Source organism: Sabethes cyaneus, chromosome 2 (genome assembly GCF_943734655.1).
Source record: "Sabethes cyaneus chromosome 2, idSabCyanKW18_F2, whole genome shotgun sequence".
Lineage (NCBI taxonomy): Eukaryota > Metazoa > Arthropoda > Insecta > Diptera > Culicidae > Sabethes > Sabethes cyaneus.
In genome coordinates this window covers 13,810,392-13,831,954 of record NC_071354.1, presented here as the reverse complement: position 1 = coordinate 13,831,954, position 21,563 = coordinate 13,810,392, and the positions used below count along the sequence as shown (strand labels likewise).

General features: G+C 41.1%; 1 protein-coding gene across 1 annotated transcript in view; it reads right to left on the bottom strand.

The window, feature by feature from the left end:
* Window positions 1-21,563, bottom strand: part of LOC128733988 (calmodulin) — a 75,835-nt gene that overhangs the window by 14,706 nt on the left and 39,566 nt on the right. Inside the window, exon 3 of the mRNA XM_053827938.1 lies at window positions 2,344-2,586. Within this exon, the coding sequence (XP_053683913.1) occupies window positions 2,344-2,586 (243 nt within the window). The remainder of the gene's footprint in view (window positions 1-2,343; window positions 2,587-21,563) is intronic.

Sequence of the window (21,563 nt, the reverse complement as noted above, 5' to 3'; positions counted from 1 at the left end):
GGAAACTCATTTGGCTAATGAAATGGACTTGATAATGGAGAATGCGGGCACTATATTAGCATAACGACCGTCCATTTGCCAGTTCCATCTTGCTACTGTCATCGGCTGGAACCGTCATACCGCGACGAACGCCCAACCAACCCCATTCCTCCCGCGTTCACCAACTACGCACCGATTGTCAGGGTACAAGGCTTGGATCCTCGGCATGAACGGCCGTCTGTCCGACTGTTCGTCGTCGGCTGTGCTGAAATTGGTATATGAATATGTAATAAAATACATCGAGAAGAGAGACACACAGCACTTGCCGGCCGGGTGATGCACCCGTGAATGACACACTGCCTGCAATTCCAACGCCAGAGATACTGTATAGACAAATTGGAACACATGCAACAGTGCAGTACTCTAACTACGTTTTCTAAATTTTGCCACGCTGCTGCTGCTGCATCTGCTGGCTGCACTGCAGTAGTGTGTGGTGGCACCGAATGCCGATCCCTACATTACAGGCATTCCATCGGTCTTTATTACATTTAAAAGTTGGTCATTCGGTCTCTCCGCCGGCCGTTCGGTCGATATTTCATTTCTCGCCTGGTAATTGGATTAGACCGAAGGCCTGGTGCTGCGGTGGCTCTTGTTCGTTTGTTCATTCACTTGCTCGCTCGTTCGCTCGCTTGCTCACATGGTGTGGGGTTTCCCGGGGAATGCGTCACATTTTTCAAACCACCAACAACAGCGAGGAAAAATCTGCGAGCAAATGGGATATCCCATTTGCGCCAATGCGAAATTGCATCGATAACAAGGCTCCTGCTGAAGTACATCGCCGATGCACACAAAGAAGAGCCCGAACTCGGACCGCAGTTTGTGCCCAGCAAGAAACAAACAGGACGTAGCGGTTTTCGTGCTGGTAAAACGGTCAAAAGTGCAGCAGTGACGTGCTACAGGGAGGGCAATAATTTAATAGGGGATTAGTAAACTGTCCCTGTGTTTGCAGATCTTGAAAGCGGCTAGCTACGCTACTGGCATCGAAAATCTGGCAAAGTGAAGCGGAATTTGGTCCATCCCGGCAAAAAGTGGCTGATAAGAGTGCTGCAGCAACATCAGCAGCAGCTGTAGAGTGAGTGGCAAAAAACAGCTGGATGACCCTGAAAGCGAGTGCCGTAGCTTTATCTTATGTGGAATTGCGCCTCTTCACCGCCTGTCCTCTCCTAATGGGAGTATCCCGCGCGGACGTGGCCGAAAGGTAAATAGCCACAAAGAAGATATCTGCAACCGAGTAAAATGAAATACACATAGTTTAGCATGCGCAGTGCGGGGGACGTCGAGTGTTTTGGGAGCAAACGGGAAACATTCAGCACAGCTTAAGGGGGTAATAAAACCGTCGCGAAGCGGAACTACAGCATCGAGACTGTGCGGCTGGCGCTCAGCTAGATCCGGGCTCTTACGTAAGCCATGCTGCTGCACTTCTTCCAAGCACAACAGGATTCATAATAATGGAAATGAGGCCAACGAGGGCTCGTAACTAATGGATAATAGCTTTAATGGACATATTTTTAGGGGAGCATTCGCGCGATAATGGTCGAAAGAATGTGCCACTGCAAGCAAAACTGTAAACCAAATGTTGCAATTACTTGCTTGCTCGAGGAGCAAGCGAGTATTTTCTAAAACGCATTTACTACTGGGGAAAACCCCCACTAATCGCGTAGTTTTCCGCGCGAAACAACGTTTTTCTTTGGTTCACGGGTGCGGTCATACATCATTTGAGCAAGCCCACACACTTGTGCAGTGCCGGCAATACCCGTATGGACGGAATTGTCACAAAAGTTTTGCATTTGCTCTTCGCTCACGTCGTCCACCAACCCACTTTTTGGTTGGCAGAAATGCAACTTAATAGCATCACTATGGGACGAGACGCCGGAACCGGCGTTTTGTTTTCTAGTCTACACTCGCACACGCGACAGAAGAGGATACAATTTTGAAATGAAAAAAATCGGGAATGCCAAGCATTTTTCTTAGCTGCTACTAGTTCTTGTTGTCGTTTTCTTGCTGACTGATTGCGAAATACTTTTGATCGTTGAAGACAAATATGACTCATTAGCCTTATTCGGTGTTGCTGCCGACAGGCAGGCAAGGTTGTTCGATACTATTATTAACTTGAATAATTATAGAAAACAACGCCGAACCAGTAGCAGCATAAAATCCATTCTTCTCGCTATAAATAACAGCCCCACAGACTTTGTCTGTTCACCGAAGACAATAGGACCAATTTCCTTTTTCTGTTTATGATTTTTGCGTGATTAGAGCCGTCTGGGCTCTCCGCGTCTGTCTGCCGCTGCTGGTGAAGCTTACCTTCATAATTAACTTGGCCATCGCCATCAATGTCGGCTTCGCGGATCATCTCATCCACCTCCTCGTCCGTTAGCTTCTCGCCGAGATTGGTCATGACATGACGCAGCTCAGCTGCCGAGATGAAGCCGTTGCCGTCCTTGTCGAAGACTCGGAACGCCTCCCGGATTTCCTCTTCACTGTCGGTGTCCTTCATTTTGCGAGCCATCATGGTGAGAAACTCGGGGAAATCGATCGTACCGTTGCCTGTGGGTGAGGTGGTGATGGGAAAGAAAGTTTGATTAGTTTGAGTTTTGCTTTTTTTTGCTCATGGTTACGCGGTCGTAAAACCGCTCTAAATAAAATAGAGGAACCTGCGTTGCGCACCGCGCACCGCGCACCACGTGTGTTTGTGGTGTTGGGAAAACTGAACCTAGCTGTGAATTCGATCAGTTCCATGTCGAACAAAGTTCATAAACGTGACAAAATAGCAATCCGAGGGCGCGCTGACGGTGAGTTAGTAATTTCCACCCCAATTCGTTTTACGACCGGATTTTACACCGAACTGACGGTGAAATTATTCGCGCCGCTTTTATGACTTTGAACTTTTTCCGAAGTTCCGCAAAATTATAATAGTGTAAAAGTGTGAATTGAAATAAATTTATACTTTGTAAATATTAGCAGTTGTTATTTCTGCCGGTGCTGCTCATTGTTACATTCATTCGGGCTGTTATAGAATCAGCTTTGAAATCTCAAGGTTGAAGGAGATGGTATCGTACCGCCCCAAACCCGATTGCAGCTGTTGACAGATACCTAGACCTACATAGAAAGTTGCATAAATTGAGAAAAGACTGAAAACAATTGAGCACAGCTAGCAAAACTTTGTTGCTCGTATATTTGCGTCTGTATCGGGAAACCGAAGAAGGCCGACGATGTCAATGTGAAAAAATAGCCGACTGTGACACGATCCTCTCTCCCCGTGATTGATGAACCTTCAGACATGTGATTGATGTAACCGGATCCTACCGGAGTGTATATTTCTGGGACCAAAGTTATGGATGTACGGTTCGGTTTAAAAAAAAACCAATCTGAGAAAATCAAATCAGAATAACCATTGACAAGAGATTCTGGTTTTTGTGAATGAATTTTAAATCAAATTTTTTTATATATCTGAAAAATCTTTCATTGAAAACTGACAACTGCCAATTCAACTGCCAGTAGTCGAGACTGAGCTGACATCATTTACTCACTCATCATAATTGACTTGGATGTAGAACAAAATTGACAAACTTAATATCACAGACTGATAAAAAACAACCAGTCTGAAGTTTACTTTATAAATAAACTGGATATGATTGTCCATTTTTCCCCGGTCACCACTGCGATTTGAGAGCGGAGTGCTCATCTGCTTCTTTCACATTGCGTGCGATCATGAAAGGCTTTGGAATGTCGCGTGCTGGCATGACTTCGTGACGTTCGTTTTGCTTCAACACTCGCCATTTTTAAGGAAGAGCGCCCCTCTAACCTATTTTTATCACTTTGCGTGCACGAGTATGACTCATCATAGAACGAAAATGCACATCTGCATGGCATTCTGTTTATCAACAGGGAAGTCTAATCAGCAACAGATTTTTTCTGACTGGAATATTATATATGGTAACAGAATAGCGTGGCAACTCCATACGAAGAACAAAATTCCCTGATTTTTTCAGATGTGTTTAATAAAATTGTAGGTTTCATATTGCGCGATATGATTTTGACTGAAAATGTGTTTCGCTCATTCATATTTGAAATATTTTTTAATCAACGAGGAACTGAGAAAAATTACCCAATTACTGAAATTTTCTCGTCTATTTTCTCCATACAGCGGGTCTTAACCTAACCAACCAAAACAGGAAAAATTTTCCCACCTACTCTATTTCCCTAGGCGAGTTCTCCAATCGCTCTCTCCTGTTCTACGTAGCGGCAAATTAGACTCCGTGCGTGATTTCCTTCTTCGTTCTGTTTCCCGTCCAAGTTCATTCGTAAGCTCATGCCCAAGCGGAAGGTGAAAAATTGATAAACAAAAATGGTTAGGCGGAAAGCGTCGCTCGCATTCTCATCTTCTCGCAGCACCAAATTCGTTAGCGCCCATTGCGGCTAACTCTAGAATCTGCCGTGGTGCTTTTTCTGCAAATTGCTTGCCTTGCTGAATAAGGTCCTTTGAAAATCGCGGAGCTAATTATCGATGACCCAGTCGATCGTTTGTGCGTCGTTTCTCTTTATCGATTTCGAAGTGTACTTGACTTAACACTAGATATACCAGCATTTTAAATATACCTATTTATACCAAAACCAGTCAAAATGACTGGTGGCTAAGAAACGGTTGGTGAACGACTGAATAATGTGCAACAAAGACCCTATAGTGGTCCTTAGCCTCTTATCCAGCAACTTCTATCTCCACCTCCTCGTGGTAGGGTAACCATCCTGTTTTGGACCTCATCTGCAGCTGTACATAATTTGGACACTTTCATTTGAATTTGCTGTAAGTGTCCAAATTATGTACAGCTACAGATGGGGTGCAAAATAGGTTGATTACCCTACCAGCCGGAATACGTGCAATCTTGGCGGAGATGTGGTAACCAACCCTGGTGATAACTAAAGTCGTATACCGACAGACAAGGAGGCACTGTCTTGTCTCGGCACTATACGATGGCAGCCCCATCATGAGACTCGGCAGCATAGCCCTAGTAAGGCAACTTTTTTATATCTACAATATTACGAAAAATCAAGAAAATTCAACTCGAAACATTTAGCATGGACAGGTAAAGAAACAAGTATTTGGAATGGATGCTTCCTACCTGGAACTGTAAAACCAAATTTCGTGGATGGCGACAGAATGTTGCTCGTTCAGTTAGAACCGCAAAAGTTCGACATTGTGGCACTACAGGAGATCTGTCGCAAAGGTGGAAAGGTTTGAGGGATCCGTGGCGGCAAGGCCCAATTTTGTCAGAACGGTGGAGTAACCAACGAGCTGGGAACATGCTTCATAGTGATGGACAGAATGCAGGATCGGGAGAGGATATGTGTGTTGAGGATAACAGGCCGCTTCTTCAACTACTGGCCACACGAAGGTAGACCCGAGGACGAGAAAAAAGCGTTCTATGTCCAGCTGGAGGCAACCTACGATAGCTGCTCGAGTGCTCGCCACGGGATATCATCGTCATTGGGGACATGAACGATCAGATCGACAGGGAAGCAATGTATAGTGATAACGGCCAGCGATGCATCAACTTTGCAGCTTCCCAAGGCCTGGGGATCAGAAACACATTCTTTCCCCACATAGATCTACAAAACCACCAGGAGATCACCTGACCAACTAACATTGAACCCTATTCTCATCGAAGGTCGGGTTTTCTCGAACATCACCAACGTCTCAGATCATTACCTAGTAGCAGTACACGTGCGCTCAAAATTATCGACGGTATATACCTCACGATAAAGCCACCCTCGGTTAAACAATCGATAATTAGACAACCAGGAATGTAATGAGAACTACGCGCATACTACGCGCCTTCCTCTGTGGCCAGGTCCTTCGACCCTCGAAGATAAATGTAGCAGGATACGTTCGGCCATCAGTGAGGCCGCAAAACGCCAGAAGGAGAGCTAGAACCACTATTTCAGGCTAGTGAGATGCGCAAGTTCTATGAGACGGTGAACCGATCTCGTAAAGGATATACACCGAAGCCTGATATGTGTAGGAACGAGCAGGGAAACCTCGCCACAAACGAGCGCATAATGGTTGGTGACTGGAAGCAGTTCTTTGATAGGGATCTCAATTGCTGATATAGCAAAAGGAAATGGAGCAAAAGTCAACGTATGCGAGCCTAAGGGCGTTTCGACTTCCGATCTTAAAGAGATCCGGCGAGAAATCTGTCAGCTGAAGAATAGAACCGCCGAAAAGGACCGACACTCGACAAAACTCTACAAAAATGGACAAGAACCATTAGGAATGGCATTTCACTGAATAATTTCATGTTTCGGATTCACCGTTCTCCCGAAATGCTACATTTCTTCATAGAATCTTGCACCAGTCATTTTGACTGGTGCTGGTATAAATGGCAAAAACAAAAATTATATTTATTACTAATATATATAAAGTAACTTTAAGTTCATAAAATGTATTGTCTACTTATAGCTACAAAAGTCATAACATCGTTTCTAAAATCAAATGTTAGATGTTGTAGAAATTTAAAATTAAAATTGCACGACCAGTCAAAATGACTGGTCTGGTATATCTAGTGTTAATGAATTGAACATTGTGATTAGTTGAAAAATTCTCTGATTTTGTTCAAAATTCCCTGATTATTCCAGGTTTTTCCAGGTGGTTGCCACCCTGGAAAATACACATTTAGAAAATTTTACAGCTAATTTAATTTGGGATGCTGCAAGCGAAATTTAGAAAACTATAATGCAAAAACTAATTTGAGTTGAGATTGATTTTAGCATTCCGTAAGCGTTAGGAAAACCTATTATCCCATACATTATATCTTAAATTTGCCTCAAAGCAAACTTGAAATGTATTCGTCGACATTAGCTCAAAATCAAATTGACCAATGGGCCGTCATTGCCATAATTCTCTCCCAAAGATCGAAGTAAATTTCGAAATATCATAAAGAAAAGTCGTTAAAAAATATATATAAGAATGAGTATTGGTCCTAAGGTACTTCCCTGTGGAACGCCCATTCGGTTGCAAAAACTGCACGATTCATGAGAACCAAACTTTACTGAACGGTCGATTTGGTAGATAACTGTTAAACTAACAGCCCGTTAAGCTAGCTTTCGTAACAGAATTTGGTGGTCAAATACGGCTCAAATTGAGCATCTTCAATTTTACGAGATAAAATTAACAGAGCTGAAGTAAATTCATGCTATCTGGATTTAAGGAAAAATTTGTGCTATAGGCGTAAGACATCATTTTATCAAACAAAATAAATGCAAAATACCATGTAAGATGTATTCTGCACTTCATTTTTTTTCACAGTATCACCATCGAGCTAGCGATGTGTGATCTGGGATAATGTTCGTGGCTTCCACCATTTTTCCTATTACTTTGATAATCTTACTTCTATGGGCAGTGCAATTCTTGTAACTTGCATCATGGCTGAAGCAAGATATATCTCAAAAAACAAGTTCTTCTTCTATCCGAATTTGCTTGATCGTTCGTAGCAGGAAGTTTTAGGAAGGTATAGCCTTCCTAAAACTATAGGTATAGGTATAGGTATGGCCACGCTACCGAGTCTCTCGTGATGGGGATGCCATCTTATAGTGCCAAGACAACACAGTGCGCCTCCTTCCCTGTCGGTAGCGCGACCTTATTTTCCACCGGGGATGGTTACCCGGTCTCCACTAAAGTTCCGGCTGGTACCACGAAAGATAGGGATAGAATTTGCTGGACAAGAGGCCAAGGACCGCCGCGAGGTCTGTAGCGCGCGCATTATCCAGCCCTTTACCAAGTCGAAAAAAGAGTCCCCCAAGAATTAACGAATGATTATGACATCTGGTTCTGAGTATTTTTCGCCAGTACCGTATAGGTTTACACCGACGAATAGCAAAATGATTTAAATTGAAATTTATTAAGGAAAAATAGAGATTTTGGATCTTTGAGTTTACAGCGGTCATCAGTTGTTAGTCAATGGTCAGCAGCAGCTAAAAGATAACCTTAGTATCAGCATAAGAATGGGTTAGGATGTTCTACTTATTAATTTTTTTTGCTCATATTATTGTTAAGGTTTCAAACGAATAAGTCACATCACTCGCTTGAAATGAATCCTGACTAATATACTATCCCTTAGCAATTTCGTCGCATTTATGGGAGAGTCGCTAAATCAGTGGCCTCCTATAAAGTAAATACACTCAAGTTGCTTTTTACGCGAAGGATACGTTCACAATCGCGTAAAAACCCGCGTTAATTCCGAAATTCGCGTACAAAAAACCGCGTAATTTCCGAAATTGGAGTAAAAAAACCGCGTAAATTCCGATATTAGCGTAAAAATAGTCGTGTAAAAAACAAACCGCGTAAAAAAACTGCCCAAAAAGCAACTTCAGTGTACTACATCATCACTACAGCATTATTCATCATTGCATTGACTGGACCAGTGTTATTCCCAAACATTGGTTCTCAAGCAGTTACAGTAGGAATTCACAGTTATTCCACTACAATCTACGAAACATACCAGGCTTATGCTATGCTATAATTGCTTGCTTACTAACATATAGCACTCCCGGTTGATCGGTTGTTACCTGTGTCTTCGGTCACGGAGCTCATGGAAACAAGCCACGTACATTATTGCGCTCCGCCCGAGATAACTCACAGAGTAGCTCAAGCTGAAGTTAATTTAAGTGGAGAAACATAATTTCTAATTCTTAATCCAATAATTGAAGACATTATTGAAAGAGAGGGCAAGGGCACTATTTGGTGACAGCGGTGGGATGCATCAAAAGCGTCAAAGTTGATGAATACAAATTATAAATATTTCGGACACAAAACAATTTCACGTCGCCCACTGTATCTTATTTGCGGTCAACTCCGCTATTGCAACGTCTGTAAACAATATATCTAGTACATCATAGACCGAGAGCAATAGACGGCTAAGATGCGATGAAATCTTTCAGGTGAAGCTCATACATAGATGAAACGAACTCAAATTTGCTTTATTTGGTGTCAAGGGTCATATTTTTGGTATGACTAATTCCCAATTTATGTAAATTACAGAAAAAAATCGTTACGATAGGTAATTTATTAATGTTTATCCAGACTGTTTTGAGGGAATGAATTTTCACTGGCACAATCCAGTCACATCGACCAACTCATAGCTTTTAAATAAAATACCGACAGTTATTTAGGACTTTGATTCAAGGCTGTCACATAAATATCTTTTAAACGAGATTATTAGCATGCAACTGCAATTATTCATTACTAAGAAACAAGGGGCAGACTCAATTCTTCGACTTGGATGTTACACAGACGATCGTTCGACAACAAACTACCATTTTCGACCGATTTTCCGTATGCCGTAAACATAAACACATTCGGGGAATTGTTTTCCGGAGAGTTTGTTACTTTCGGGAAACTGTTTAATCGGAAAAAAATACCAGTCGGAAAATGGATTTTCGGAGAATTTTCGATTACAAAAAAAAAGAAGAAAATGCATTGTGGCGAAACAATTAAATTAGTAAGCCTCCTCTAAGGTGAGTGATCTTATTAGATAACTTTTGCCTTTTTTGGGCTTTTCGAATGTAAGCAATCCCCCTGAAAAATTAGTCATGGATGCAGGTTTCAGGCTGTTAGAAACATAACAAGTGTGTAACGTTTGTTTGAAGTCGAACTACCCCGCCTTATTAGGTGACTTATTAAATGTGAATCGATGTAATTCGAGCAATATCTATTTGTGCAGCAATAGGAAAAACTAACGATTCCAATATCGGGAGAAAATTTAGCAATTATAAAAGTGACACGCTTCAATTCACACAAAATCATCACTCATGTTTTATTCACGCCGGCTTCGAAAATCAATCAGTAACTCTTTCTTTCCCCTGCGTTTGCCACGCAAGAGGTCTGGCTCTGTTGCGCTGGCTTGTTCGGCTGTCAGCGAACGTCACGTGATTGCAATATTCGGTCTGGTTATGGCCGAAATTTGAACCGAATTAAAAACCGGCGCGCTATTTTGGCGCACGGGTTTGTGCTTTCCTCAAGCAAGCAAGCAAGCAACCGTTTTTTTTGCCTTTTGGCGTCTAGCAGCGTTCCACATCCAAATTGGGCAGGTGGCCTGTCAACGCGGGGGCCTACGAGCTGACGACGAGGGGACGGCCGCCGCCGCCGCCGCCTGTTAGAATCGTTTGGCGTCATGGTGCTGGCTGTTCATTCGAAATGTACCACCATCGAAATGAAAAAGAAATCGATAAATAAGCACTGATAAGGCCCGCAACGCGTTGCGGGTGTACTGATAGGCGAGTCACGGCCATCAGATATGGTTCGGATAGCCAATTCGGCACGTTTTTTATGGTAAACGCTCTATCCTGAAGCCGAATTAAGCATAATCTAAAATTTAAAACAACCATTCAAGATAGCTATAAAACATAAACGGGTTGAACGAAAAATTGACAATCCGTGCCGGGTGGTTGACGACTATTATGAAGTCTGGTTTTGTCTGGTACAGCCAACGTCAGCTGCTAACTATGGCTAGGGATCGAGAGGACATAACAGCGAAGCTATTTGCACGTTTTTACTCCCCTATCGGTCGGGTGCCTGACTGTGACAAAAGCAGACAAGTCACGCGTTTAGTAATGTACAACACGATTCTGCTACCCACCCTTCCCTTCCTTTGGAATACATGAAATGATTGATTTGAGTTTTTCTATTTGGAATTGACTAGCGAGATGAGGAGAGGACGTTTTAATTGGCTTTGTTCTCAGTGGGTGGCAAGCAAAAACGCGGTATTTGACCTTGTCAATTTAATTGCTTTCCCATTCACACCCAACTTGGCTGGAAGAAGGTCGCAATTGAACGGAGAAACGGCGAACACTTAATCAGACAGATATTTTTTATCGCACGTAACGGTCGACCGAACCAATTCGATGACCCCAATTATCCCTAGAGGTTGCATAAATAGAACAGGTCTATCGACTCTATTCTTACAAAAGCACGTTCGTGCAGAACAATCTATTTTCATTCAGTACTGCACCGCCTTTCTTGCCTTCCATGCCCCTAAGCATGTCTTTGAAATTGTGTCGTACATTAAAAACAAAAATACTTTCCTATAACAAGCGCACAAACGCACCAACCAACCAGCTCTCCCACCCACCATTGATTTTCCTTCTTCGGTGAACTTTGGGACAAGCAGCTGACTCCGCTGCCACCAACCAAATCACAGTACAACACAGTAGCAAAATGCTTTTTTAATTTCCCCACGGAAAAAAGTCCGAATAATGATTCTGTGTTTACACGTGTTTCTGTTGCTGGAGACTGCCCTGTTCATGAACCAACCAATCCATACACCCGCCGTACAAACCGTTACCAATTGGTGCGTCCCGAATGTGGCAGCAGCTAGCTAGCTGGCTAGCTAGGCCAGGGATTTTCGCGTGTTTATTAACTGATTTTACGATCACTTGATATTTTTAGAGACGACCTCCGGGTGCTGCGCGTCGCCTGTTTCCACTCTCCAGCGGCCGCAGTCAACTCTCGGTGGCCTGTCTGCTGGTCCAACCAAAACGGCAATCTGTTCATTCTGGAACCTTTCACACGCGCTTTTTGTCCCTTTTCATGGCACGATGAACGGTGCACAATTCAACTTTTTTGTTGGTCGCGTTTATGTCGACCGTTAAGAACAGGTTAGAACTAGAAGTTGTAGCGATATAACGAGGAACAGAAATTAATATTTTATTTCAAATTCCTTTAACGATGTGATGAAACGCAATCACATCACATCGACAAAACTGCGCGCATTTTTATTAGGTATGCTCTCGAAAATGAGCTCGTAAAATAAATCACACTGCCTTCAGGTGAAAGAAAAAGGACCATAACAATCAAATAACACTGCACCTGTAGCATACTTGAAAAACGATACTGCGAAAGCTAGCCAGCCAGCAGCGCGCATTACGAAATCGTGATTTTCTCAACACCCACTCCGTCTTCTCTCATTGTTGTCCTGATCCAAACAATCGGAATACAAAATCGAATCAATTCACCCGATTAGATCGCGTAGCTTTTCTACAAAATTTTCGAATAATTTTCAAAATAAAATTTGATTTTAAGGATAGAGATTAAAACTCGATGCCGAAGTACAGAATTAAATTAATTGGCTAAACTATTGTATTTTTTAGAATTACAATTTACAGTCCTTCTCCGTAGAGAACGATAAAAATCAAACCCAAGTCCCATCAAGACGATACGAAACACTCCTCTGCCAGCGTTTGTTAACGGCCTTCGCCAGCGATCAATAACCAGGTATGCATAAACAAATCCGCTTTTCACCGTTCCATCCAAACACAACAATTGTTCCAACAATCTTCCACCAATGGCAAATCGTCTCTCCGCTGCGCGCCCGCCACTGCCCCCCATCCGTTTGCCTTTAATAATGGTTTGTTTCGGCTTCTGAATATTTTATTGCTGAAATATGTCCGTTGCTTTGTAGTAAGTTGGTACGCAGTATTTCAGGCGCCTGCGAAACACGCCCCCGGGGCGGCGTCATCGTCGTTGTCCTCCTCCGTCCGGTTGGTTAGCGTTTGCATATCTAACAATATTCTTGATAGGACAAGACACAAACGCTACGTGCGCCACACGGGAACATATCCATAACTTGTTCATGCCTGTCCGTAGGCTTTGTGGGCTGTTTCAATATTTATGCTTTGGCAATTTCTGGGTGCGAGCAATTTCCATGGGGCGGTCCTAGCTAACACGTACGGAACTTTGCCCGCAAGGATTCTCACGCTTCACGCACAGGTGTTTCTTGTTTTATATTTTTTTTAACTTGGCGAAACGTCACGCTAGGTGTTCAGAAGTTATTTAATTAGCCTTCGATATGGTTTTTTTGTGAAAATATATAGGACCCAGAAGAATACCCTAAGGAACTAGAGAAGTGACTTGATTAGGTTTTGATATCCTTCCTTTAAATTTAAACAGTTGACATTTTGGGGGCAAAATCACCGTCTATTTAGAGTGTGTTTGATGTTTACTCAATTTTTGCGTTGGTAATTGATTCTATTAATGAAAATATAGAAGAAGTAGAATACCCTGAGGAACTACAGAAGTTTCAGACATTTTCTGAGTCTCAATATTTAATTGATTCACGGTGATGCTTAATCAATTGTGCGATATAAAAATAAGTTCAGGAAAATATAATGCATGGTGAAAAATCGCTTTTGGGATACAAAAAACTGGAAACGGAAAAAGAGCAATATTCATAGTCCCCTCATGTTCCTATTCTTCTCCCCTACAGACGCAACATTTATCTCTAGACTTCAAGGCAGCGTTTAATTCCGTCAAGCAAAATGGTGTATGGCAGATTGTATTTTTGAGCACAGATTCCCAAAAACACTGATTAGGTTCATACGTGCCACTCTCAAAAAGTGATACATTCGTGGCATTGGACAATTCAAAGCCTTTCTCTCCAGGCTATTAAACTTCAAGCATGCTCGCATGGAACGCAGGAAAATCACCTCCTGAACATAAGTAATTAATCCAATGGCTTGATTCACTGGAATGCAAGTTACAAATATTGTACTAAATTAATGGATGTCGCATAAAAATATTAATTTCTGTTCTTTTAAAACTCTTCGCTAAAACAATAACCCAAAATGTTCATTAAAAGTCCTCAATCAAATCACAAATTCACACTCATCCACACTCATACAGCGAGATGATGTTCGATTTTTGTCGAATCTATTTTCAGCTACCCGGGGCAGCTGCGCGCTATCACAATCGGTGGCAGCGATTTTCAGCGAGGGATATGAAATTCTGGAGAAAGGAAATTCCTAATTGACTTCGACGAAATCTAATCAGCCAGCGACATCAGATCCATGGCGACGCTCGAAGATTTCACAGAAACTCCAATCTTCGAACGTCAAACCACATTTATCGGTAAAACATCCACAACAACCGTCAAAGGCCGTCCACAATTTATCCTCCCCCACGCAATCCTTCTCCTCCTCAGCCACTTTAAACTAATGCGAACGCCATTAACCCTTAGAAGAGTATTGCCACGTAACCGTGCGGGGGCGAGAGCTTTTCAAATCGGATTTTCGATTGTTGGAAAATTAGATTTGGTAGACTTTAATCAGTCGAGATTAGTTCTGCTTCTGGTGGTATGGTGGTGAATGCGGTGTGAGGCCAGCCAATCGTTTCCACCGGATACATCCCCACAGCAGAGCATCAAATTACTGCTGATTTCCAAAGGATGCGCATCGAAAATCAAAACCACAGCCGCAGCAGCGGATCTCCTGCAGCTAAAGTTGTGAAATTTATTAACCGAGAAGCTTTTCACTGGAAATTAGTACCATTATTGGCGTGAAACAGAACGAAAGGGTTGTATTCCAATCCAGGTTTGGTTTCCCGACATAACCGCAAGCAATAGAAAAGTTACTCCACAGTGCCGTCTTTGGTACGCACAGACAGACAGCCAACAATGTGGCATCATTAATAAAACTTTTTCCCTTACACGATCCAAGACCCATGAAAAGGTCCTTGAAAAAAGATGGAATTTCGGTCCGATATCCTTCATTTAATGCGAATCATTGACCTGCTCCGGGGAGATACTAAAGCAACTGAAGTTGATTTTATGATACGACTCTTACGATTAACTTGGGAATAGCTTCCAATTATGCCGAACTATGTCTGCACGGTCTATAAAACCAAAACGTGCTCCGAAATATTAGGTTGTGAACTTGAATCATTGGGTTTGAAATCAACGAACAAAAACAGTTATGATTGTCTATTATAATGAATATTTCAGTTGCAAGCTACGAACGATAGCAAGAGGCGAAAGAACAATCGAACATCAGTCGGGCATGGAGTCGGGCAGGTTCGAATCAATGCAAACAAGGATTTCCACTCATCGAAGTAGTAAATTTGAGCTTAGCACCGCCAATCGCCGGATCGGATCCTAGAGCCCGGAGAACAACACACAACGACGGAACGCTCTTATTTCAGTCATTATTCCATGCTCGTCGTTACCAACAGGCAGCAAATATAGGGGGAGGAAAGCAAAAGCGAGTGACTATGCCTTTGATCCTTTTGTCAGAGAGTCCGGTTCGCGGAGTATGTTATTGACACGCTCCTCTCGATGATGGTGGAATGAAATTTCATTATCGCTGTTGCTGTATTGCATAACTTTTATAGATTGGATGTTGTTTCGTTTGAAACGTGAAAGATGAGTCGTTTTATTCGTTTTTTTTTGCAAACTTTGATAATAGTTATGGTGCGTTTTTCAACGGTACACTAGGTTGAACTACGTTATAAACAGCAACCAACCAATTCGTAAACCCAAACCGTGAATTGGCAGCACTATCTATCGAGTTTACGATGAGTTTTATTATCTCGATAGCGCTTCGGAAATAATTGAATTTTTCATTGCAAAAAAAAGCAGATGTCGTAATTCATAGTCCAATATCTATCGATAAAAGTGTATTGTTCTTCGTCACAATTGGTTGTTCAAAGAATATTATGGGACTGGGTAGCGCGCGACAGTTGCATGCTTGTATTTTTTTATTGCACCGGTGATAAGATATAACGTTTCATTGGAATTTTGATAATTATAATCCATCGTTGAGTGTTAGCAACGAAATTCAATCTAACAAGATTTTTAATTTTAGCTTTAAAATACTTCTGTCAAAGCAAATTGTTGTAGCAAAAACAATCACACGTTAAATTAAATTACGAATTATTCACCCCCATCATCGGTCCAACTTCCGTTGCATTTCGCTTACTAAGCTGCACTTGAACAAAACGAAAACGAGCATACGAAGTGAAAAATCTTCCCCTCTAACTTAATTAAACACAAAAAAGCAGGAAAGCGAACGAACCCTCCTCCTTTGAATGCTGATAATCATGCAACTTTCGAGTGTGCTGATGCACGATCAAAAGGCGACACACCACTGACTGCACTCCTTAGCTCAGCCTTAATTCTAGTGACGAAAAAAGGACTGCTTTCAACCTTTTCCCTCGCCTCTGTTGGTGCATCCACAGCTAGGGCTGTAAATATTGAATTTATATTCAAATTCAATTTTCCAGTGCCATTCAGCAGCTCTAATGATGTTAAGAGCGAAAAACACTTAGATTTCTGCGTTGAAACACTTTGGCGACCATGCGGCTTCTTTGTTTTCAGGGTTGCCGCACCAAGCGTCCCCACAGCGGAGCCTTTTTGCCGAGTAAGTCATCGTTTAAAAAAAACTTTTATTTAGTGCACGATCTAAAGCAAACAGAAAGTAATTTAATTGAAACCTGCTTTTTCCAAACTGTTCTCGTTACGAAAAATCCTGTAATTATAGCAAACTCGTGTCTGCGTCAAGGACTTTCCTTCCCATCACCCTTGGAAACAACTATCACCGGAGGATAATTGGATAAGTTTTGCGCCCTTTGCCCCATCATTGTGCGCCGTTGTGTAAAACGAAAAAATAAAAAAATAAAACAAAACAACGAGCAAAGAGGAACAAAATACGGCAACTTTTCCTTGGCACACTGCACTGCAGCTCTAAGCCCATCGCCATCGGTTGGTTTCGTGCCGCGTTGTCGTAAAAGAAAGGAGTAAAAGCAATTTCCTGACGGATGGCATTGCCGCGCGGCTGGTTGCCACTGAAAGCAAATAAGCATCAGCATTAACAGCAATAGGATCAGTTCGATCAAACTAGAACGAACGAACGAACTAACTACCTCCTCGTGACAAGCGAAGGTTTTCTGTCCATCCTGGGCGCTGCTGCTGTAGGTGAGAAAGTTTCCATTATTAGGTTGGAGAAAATCGCCTTAGCAAGCAGTCACACTACAATTCGGGCTCCGCCCATCCCACTTCATTGTTGTGAAATTAATTTTCGAGAGGAAAACTCGTAGTTTGTCGCGGGATTGGGGAGCCCAAATATGCTTTGATGGAGGACGGGTGCGGGTGGGCCATTATGGCACCAAACTAAATGATTCAGATTTTGGAATCATTTTCACAAGCTAAAGTTGATGAAGGAGGAAGAGAAAGGACACTGGCAGCAGCAGTAGTGGGGAAGTGGTTATTATTGGCCGTGACGTGACCTGTTATTGATTGCAAGAGAGCTTGAAGATATCGTCGTACCAACCGATCGACCCGCCCCACAGGAGACCGGAAATTGAAGAACAGAAACCAAACTTGCTACTGCTGTGACACGCCATGGGAGTTGATTGCTTTTTGGTTAATCTTTTCATAGAAACAGGGATCGAAGAAGAGCGTAATCCGGAGTGCAAAGTTTGCAGCCAGCCAAGCAGCAGACATTTATTATTAACGACCATACTCAAATATTAACACGTGCTAATCATTTTTATTGACTCAGAAGAAACGGAACGAACGCGGCATTGGAGCGGGAATTGAGTTCCTAGAAAAATTACTTCTGTTAAATTAGTGGCAAAATGGAAGTTTTTGAACTTTGACATGAGCGAAACGAACAAAATGCGGTACGAACTTAACATTTCTGCTATGCTTACTTCTGCAAAGTAAATGTAATTTTTTTCAGTGGAAAGTTCATTTTCATTGATTTGAAATTTAAAACGTAAAACTGGTTGGTTTCCTTTGATTAAGTATCAGCAATTGTCTACCCACGTTGGATTTTTTTCTGCATTAGGCGTGCCGCTATAAAGAAGATGGCGACGCTTACAGGTTTTAATTTATCGAACATCACCAGTCGGATCGATAGCCAGACAACTAGAAAAAAAATTGCCCAAGTAATCTAAAAATTATTTCTAGCAATATTATTTGTTTTCGATTTTAAAACTAAACTTTCGTTTTCCTTTCAATGAATGTAATTTTATCTCAAAAAATCCAGTGTCAACCCGGGAACACCCGATATCATAATTCCCATAAAAATTGCATCGCCACAAGGTAATCCCAACTTCTCAAAGCGATTACCAACCTCTCAAATAAAAACGTAAAAATTAGAGAATTTGACAAAGAGGCTTAGGTTATAATCCGAAAGGGTCGCCTTAAAAAATGTTGTATTCAAATACACAAAAAGTTACATTCCGTTACCTACGTCCCTTCATCCGAGACTATGACTTCTGATGACAGCATATCGAAATAGCTGATCGACAAGAAGGGAATTTAACGCAAAACGATCTACTTTCAGAACATCAACTCTGTCCAGGTTTAATTGAAACAAACTGTAGTCAACCTGTTGAAACGGGGATACTCTGTCTTTTTTTCTAAAATGCCGTATAATTGTACTCTAACAGCTAACTACGAAGTCTGTTGATGAAAAAGGATTAAATTCTGTCACAAGACTTATACACCCGAAGTTTTGCTTTTTCGCAACAACTTTAATGATCATCTGTTGTGACAAGTCCCGGAAGTTTTATTCCGCCTGCCATATTCACCAGACTTAGTGCCATTCAACTATTATTTTGTCGCTCGATACAAATTGCCCACACTGAAATATACACAACACTACACTCAAATCTCGTTTTACGTCCACTATTGGGGGGACGTAAAAAAATCGGTCCTAAAACGAGAGGACGTTAATTCAAATTTTGGACATAAAAAAGGTGACGTAACATTAAATCATGTAAAATGAATGGACGTAAAACGAGATTCTAGTGTACTTCTGAACAAATGTAAATGCAAAATGAACGATTGCTTCTAAACAAGGTACCAAATATCAGATTTTCAAAATTTTGGTTTTCTGAATTTTGTAATTTTCGACGTTTCTATGCCTAGATTCGGGGATTTTCGAATTTTTGGATTGTTATATTCTTAGATTCGTGAATATTCAGATAACTCTGAGGTTCTTGCACGTAGTCCTAGTGGCACTACGGGAAGCGTTATCGGTCGACTAACTCTCGCTTCAGAAACCACCATCGGACACGATTCACTGATCAAGTCGAGAGGGTTTTCCTTCGAGAGAGAGAGAGAGAGAGAGAGAGAGAGGGAGAGAGAGAGAGAGGGGGAGAGAGAGAGAGAGAGAGAGAGAGAGAGAGAGAGAGAGAGAGAGAGAGAGAGAGAGAGAAAGTAACAGGATTCCAAGAAGAGTTCAATAAAAGTCCAAGAAGAGTGTAAAAAGAGTCCAAAAATGTCCAAAAAGATTTCAAAGTACTTAAAATGAGTTCAGAAAGAATCCAAAAAGAGTCCATGAACAGTCCAAGAGTTCAATAAAAGTTCAAGAAAAGTTTAAGTTGAATGCAAAAAAGTGCCAAAAGAGTTTGTAAAAGAATCCAAACAAAGTTCACAAAGAGGACAAGAAAAGTTCAGAGAGTCTAATTGGAGTCTAAAAAGAGTGCAATAAGAGTTTAAAGAGTCCAAAAAGTGTCCATAAAGAATCCAAGCAGAGCTCAAAAAAGTGCGAGAAGAGTGCAAAAAGAGTCCAAGGAAAATCCAAGAAGAATTCAAGAAGACTCTAAGGAGAACCAAAAAGTTTTCCAAAAGTGTCCAAAAAGTAGGCCAAAATGTGTACAGAAAGAATCCGAAAAGATTCCAAGACGAATTCAAGGGGTGTCCTAAAAAGTTCGAATTCAAGGGGTGTTCTGAAAGTCTAAGATGACTTAAAAATGAGTGCAGAACAGTCCAAAGCGTCCATAGAGAATTCAAACGAAGTTCAGAAAGAGTACAAGTCTAATGAGTCTAATAGAAGTCCAAGAAGTATTTAAGAAGAGTCCAGAGAGGCCAAAAAGTTTCCAAAAAGAATCCATAAAGATTAAAAAAAACTATCAGAAAGAGCGCAAGAAGAGTCCAAGACAAAGCCAAGAAGACTTAGCATCCAAAGCGGATTCAAGAAGAGTCCAAAGCGTTTAAAAAACCCAAAATAGGTTCAAAATGAGTCCAAAATGAGTCCAAAAAGAGTCTAAAAGGAAACCAATGGGTCCAAACAGATTCCAAAAAGTGGTCAAAAGGACCCTAAATGAGTTCAAAATGAGTCCAAAAAGAGGTAAGAGTCTAAGAGCAATGCAAGAAGAGTGCGATAAAAGTCCAGGAAGAGTTCAAGAGAGATACAAGAAGATTTCGAAAAAAGGTTAATAAAATTAGAATAACAAAACATTAGTGATGTCCGCAAAAATGGAAAAATTTCCCAAATCGGAGTTTTCAAATCGGCAAAAATCAGAGTTTTTTAGGAAAATAGAAGAGCTCATTTTTTTTTAAATAGTTTTTTCGTTAAAAAGGCTACAAAATATAGAATTTCACGAAATTCTGAGACTCTTCGATCCATCTTGATGCGATAATTTTGCAAAACAACCGATTTTTAGATTTCGTCATACTTAGCTTTTTGGATTCCCAAACTTTCGCAATCTCGAATTTTCTGATTCATGGCCTCTACAATTTTTGGATTTTTGAATCTGGGTTTATACACTCTAAAATTTTTGTATTTTTGAATTCCTGGATTATTGAATTGTCGGATTGATTTGTAGTCTATTATCTGAATTGTTGGATTTAGTGATTTTTGAATTATAAATTTTCAATTCACGGAGTTTGAATTTTATGGATTCTTGAAGTTTTGTTTTTGATTAATATTCTTTAATTCTTTGGTCTTCATACTATGTTCGTACCAAGGACCGAATTGGAACACCACGGATACATCCAGACAGGCAAAAACATTGATAAGACCGAGTGCAGTAAAAACCCGGGTTTTATTAAATCTTAGTAATTACTGGGATGTTCACTGGTCTGGGGGAATAAAATTGGGAAAAATGATACTGCTCAATGTCGTTTTTGCCAATTTGAAATGGAAACTGCTGAACATATAATCTGCAACCGTGGAGCATTAATAAATCAAAGGATGTAAATATTTGGAAAGGGGTTATTCCCAAGCAACAATTTGGGTTTTATTACACTCTTATGATGGCATTTAAGACCAAAATTGGTCTTGAAGACCACCATAAGAGTACAATAAAACTCTCCTTGCTACTTGGGTTAGAGACGCATGAAATTTGGCGAAGCGATCCTGGCAGGGTATTAGGCTTTATAAAACGAATCGAGCCTAACTGGTATCGTGTGCTATGTCAATCATTGTCCATCACACCTTAATTGTGACAGGATATTTGACTAGCACCAAATCAAATATGGGTCATTCAGCAATAATCCTTATCAAATCAATCAATCAGCAGTTGTGATATGGCTCGAATTATTTAAATTTTGTAGGCTAATGTTCTTAAATTATCAGATTCTTAAATTTCAAAATTGGTAGATTCGACTATTAGATTTTTGCACCGTGGGGCTCATTCCTGGATTTCGTTGATTTTTAGATTCGTAGTATGATAGATTTAGTAAGAACGTAATAAACAGATCTCATAGAAAATCGTCGTCATATGTCAAGTTTGTTGAGAATTTTTGAATATAAAGTCACAGGCTCCACACTCCGTATGATGTATAATTTATAAATAGAAACGCCAAACAAAAAATAACCGCAAAAATTTGAACAAAATTTGTTCCATCGATTATCGTCTAGGAATGAATGACAAATCCCGGTACCATTAAAATGACATATTCCCAGTCACCCTTCTCGCCGACGACATCGACCGAGGACTGAAAAGCGATTTATCAAAACTCCCAGGA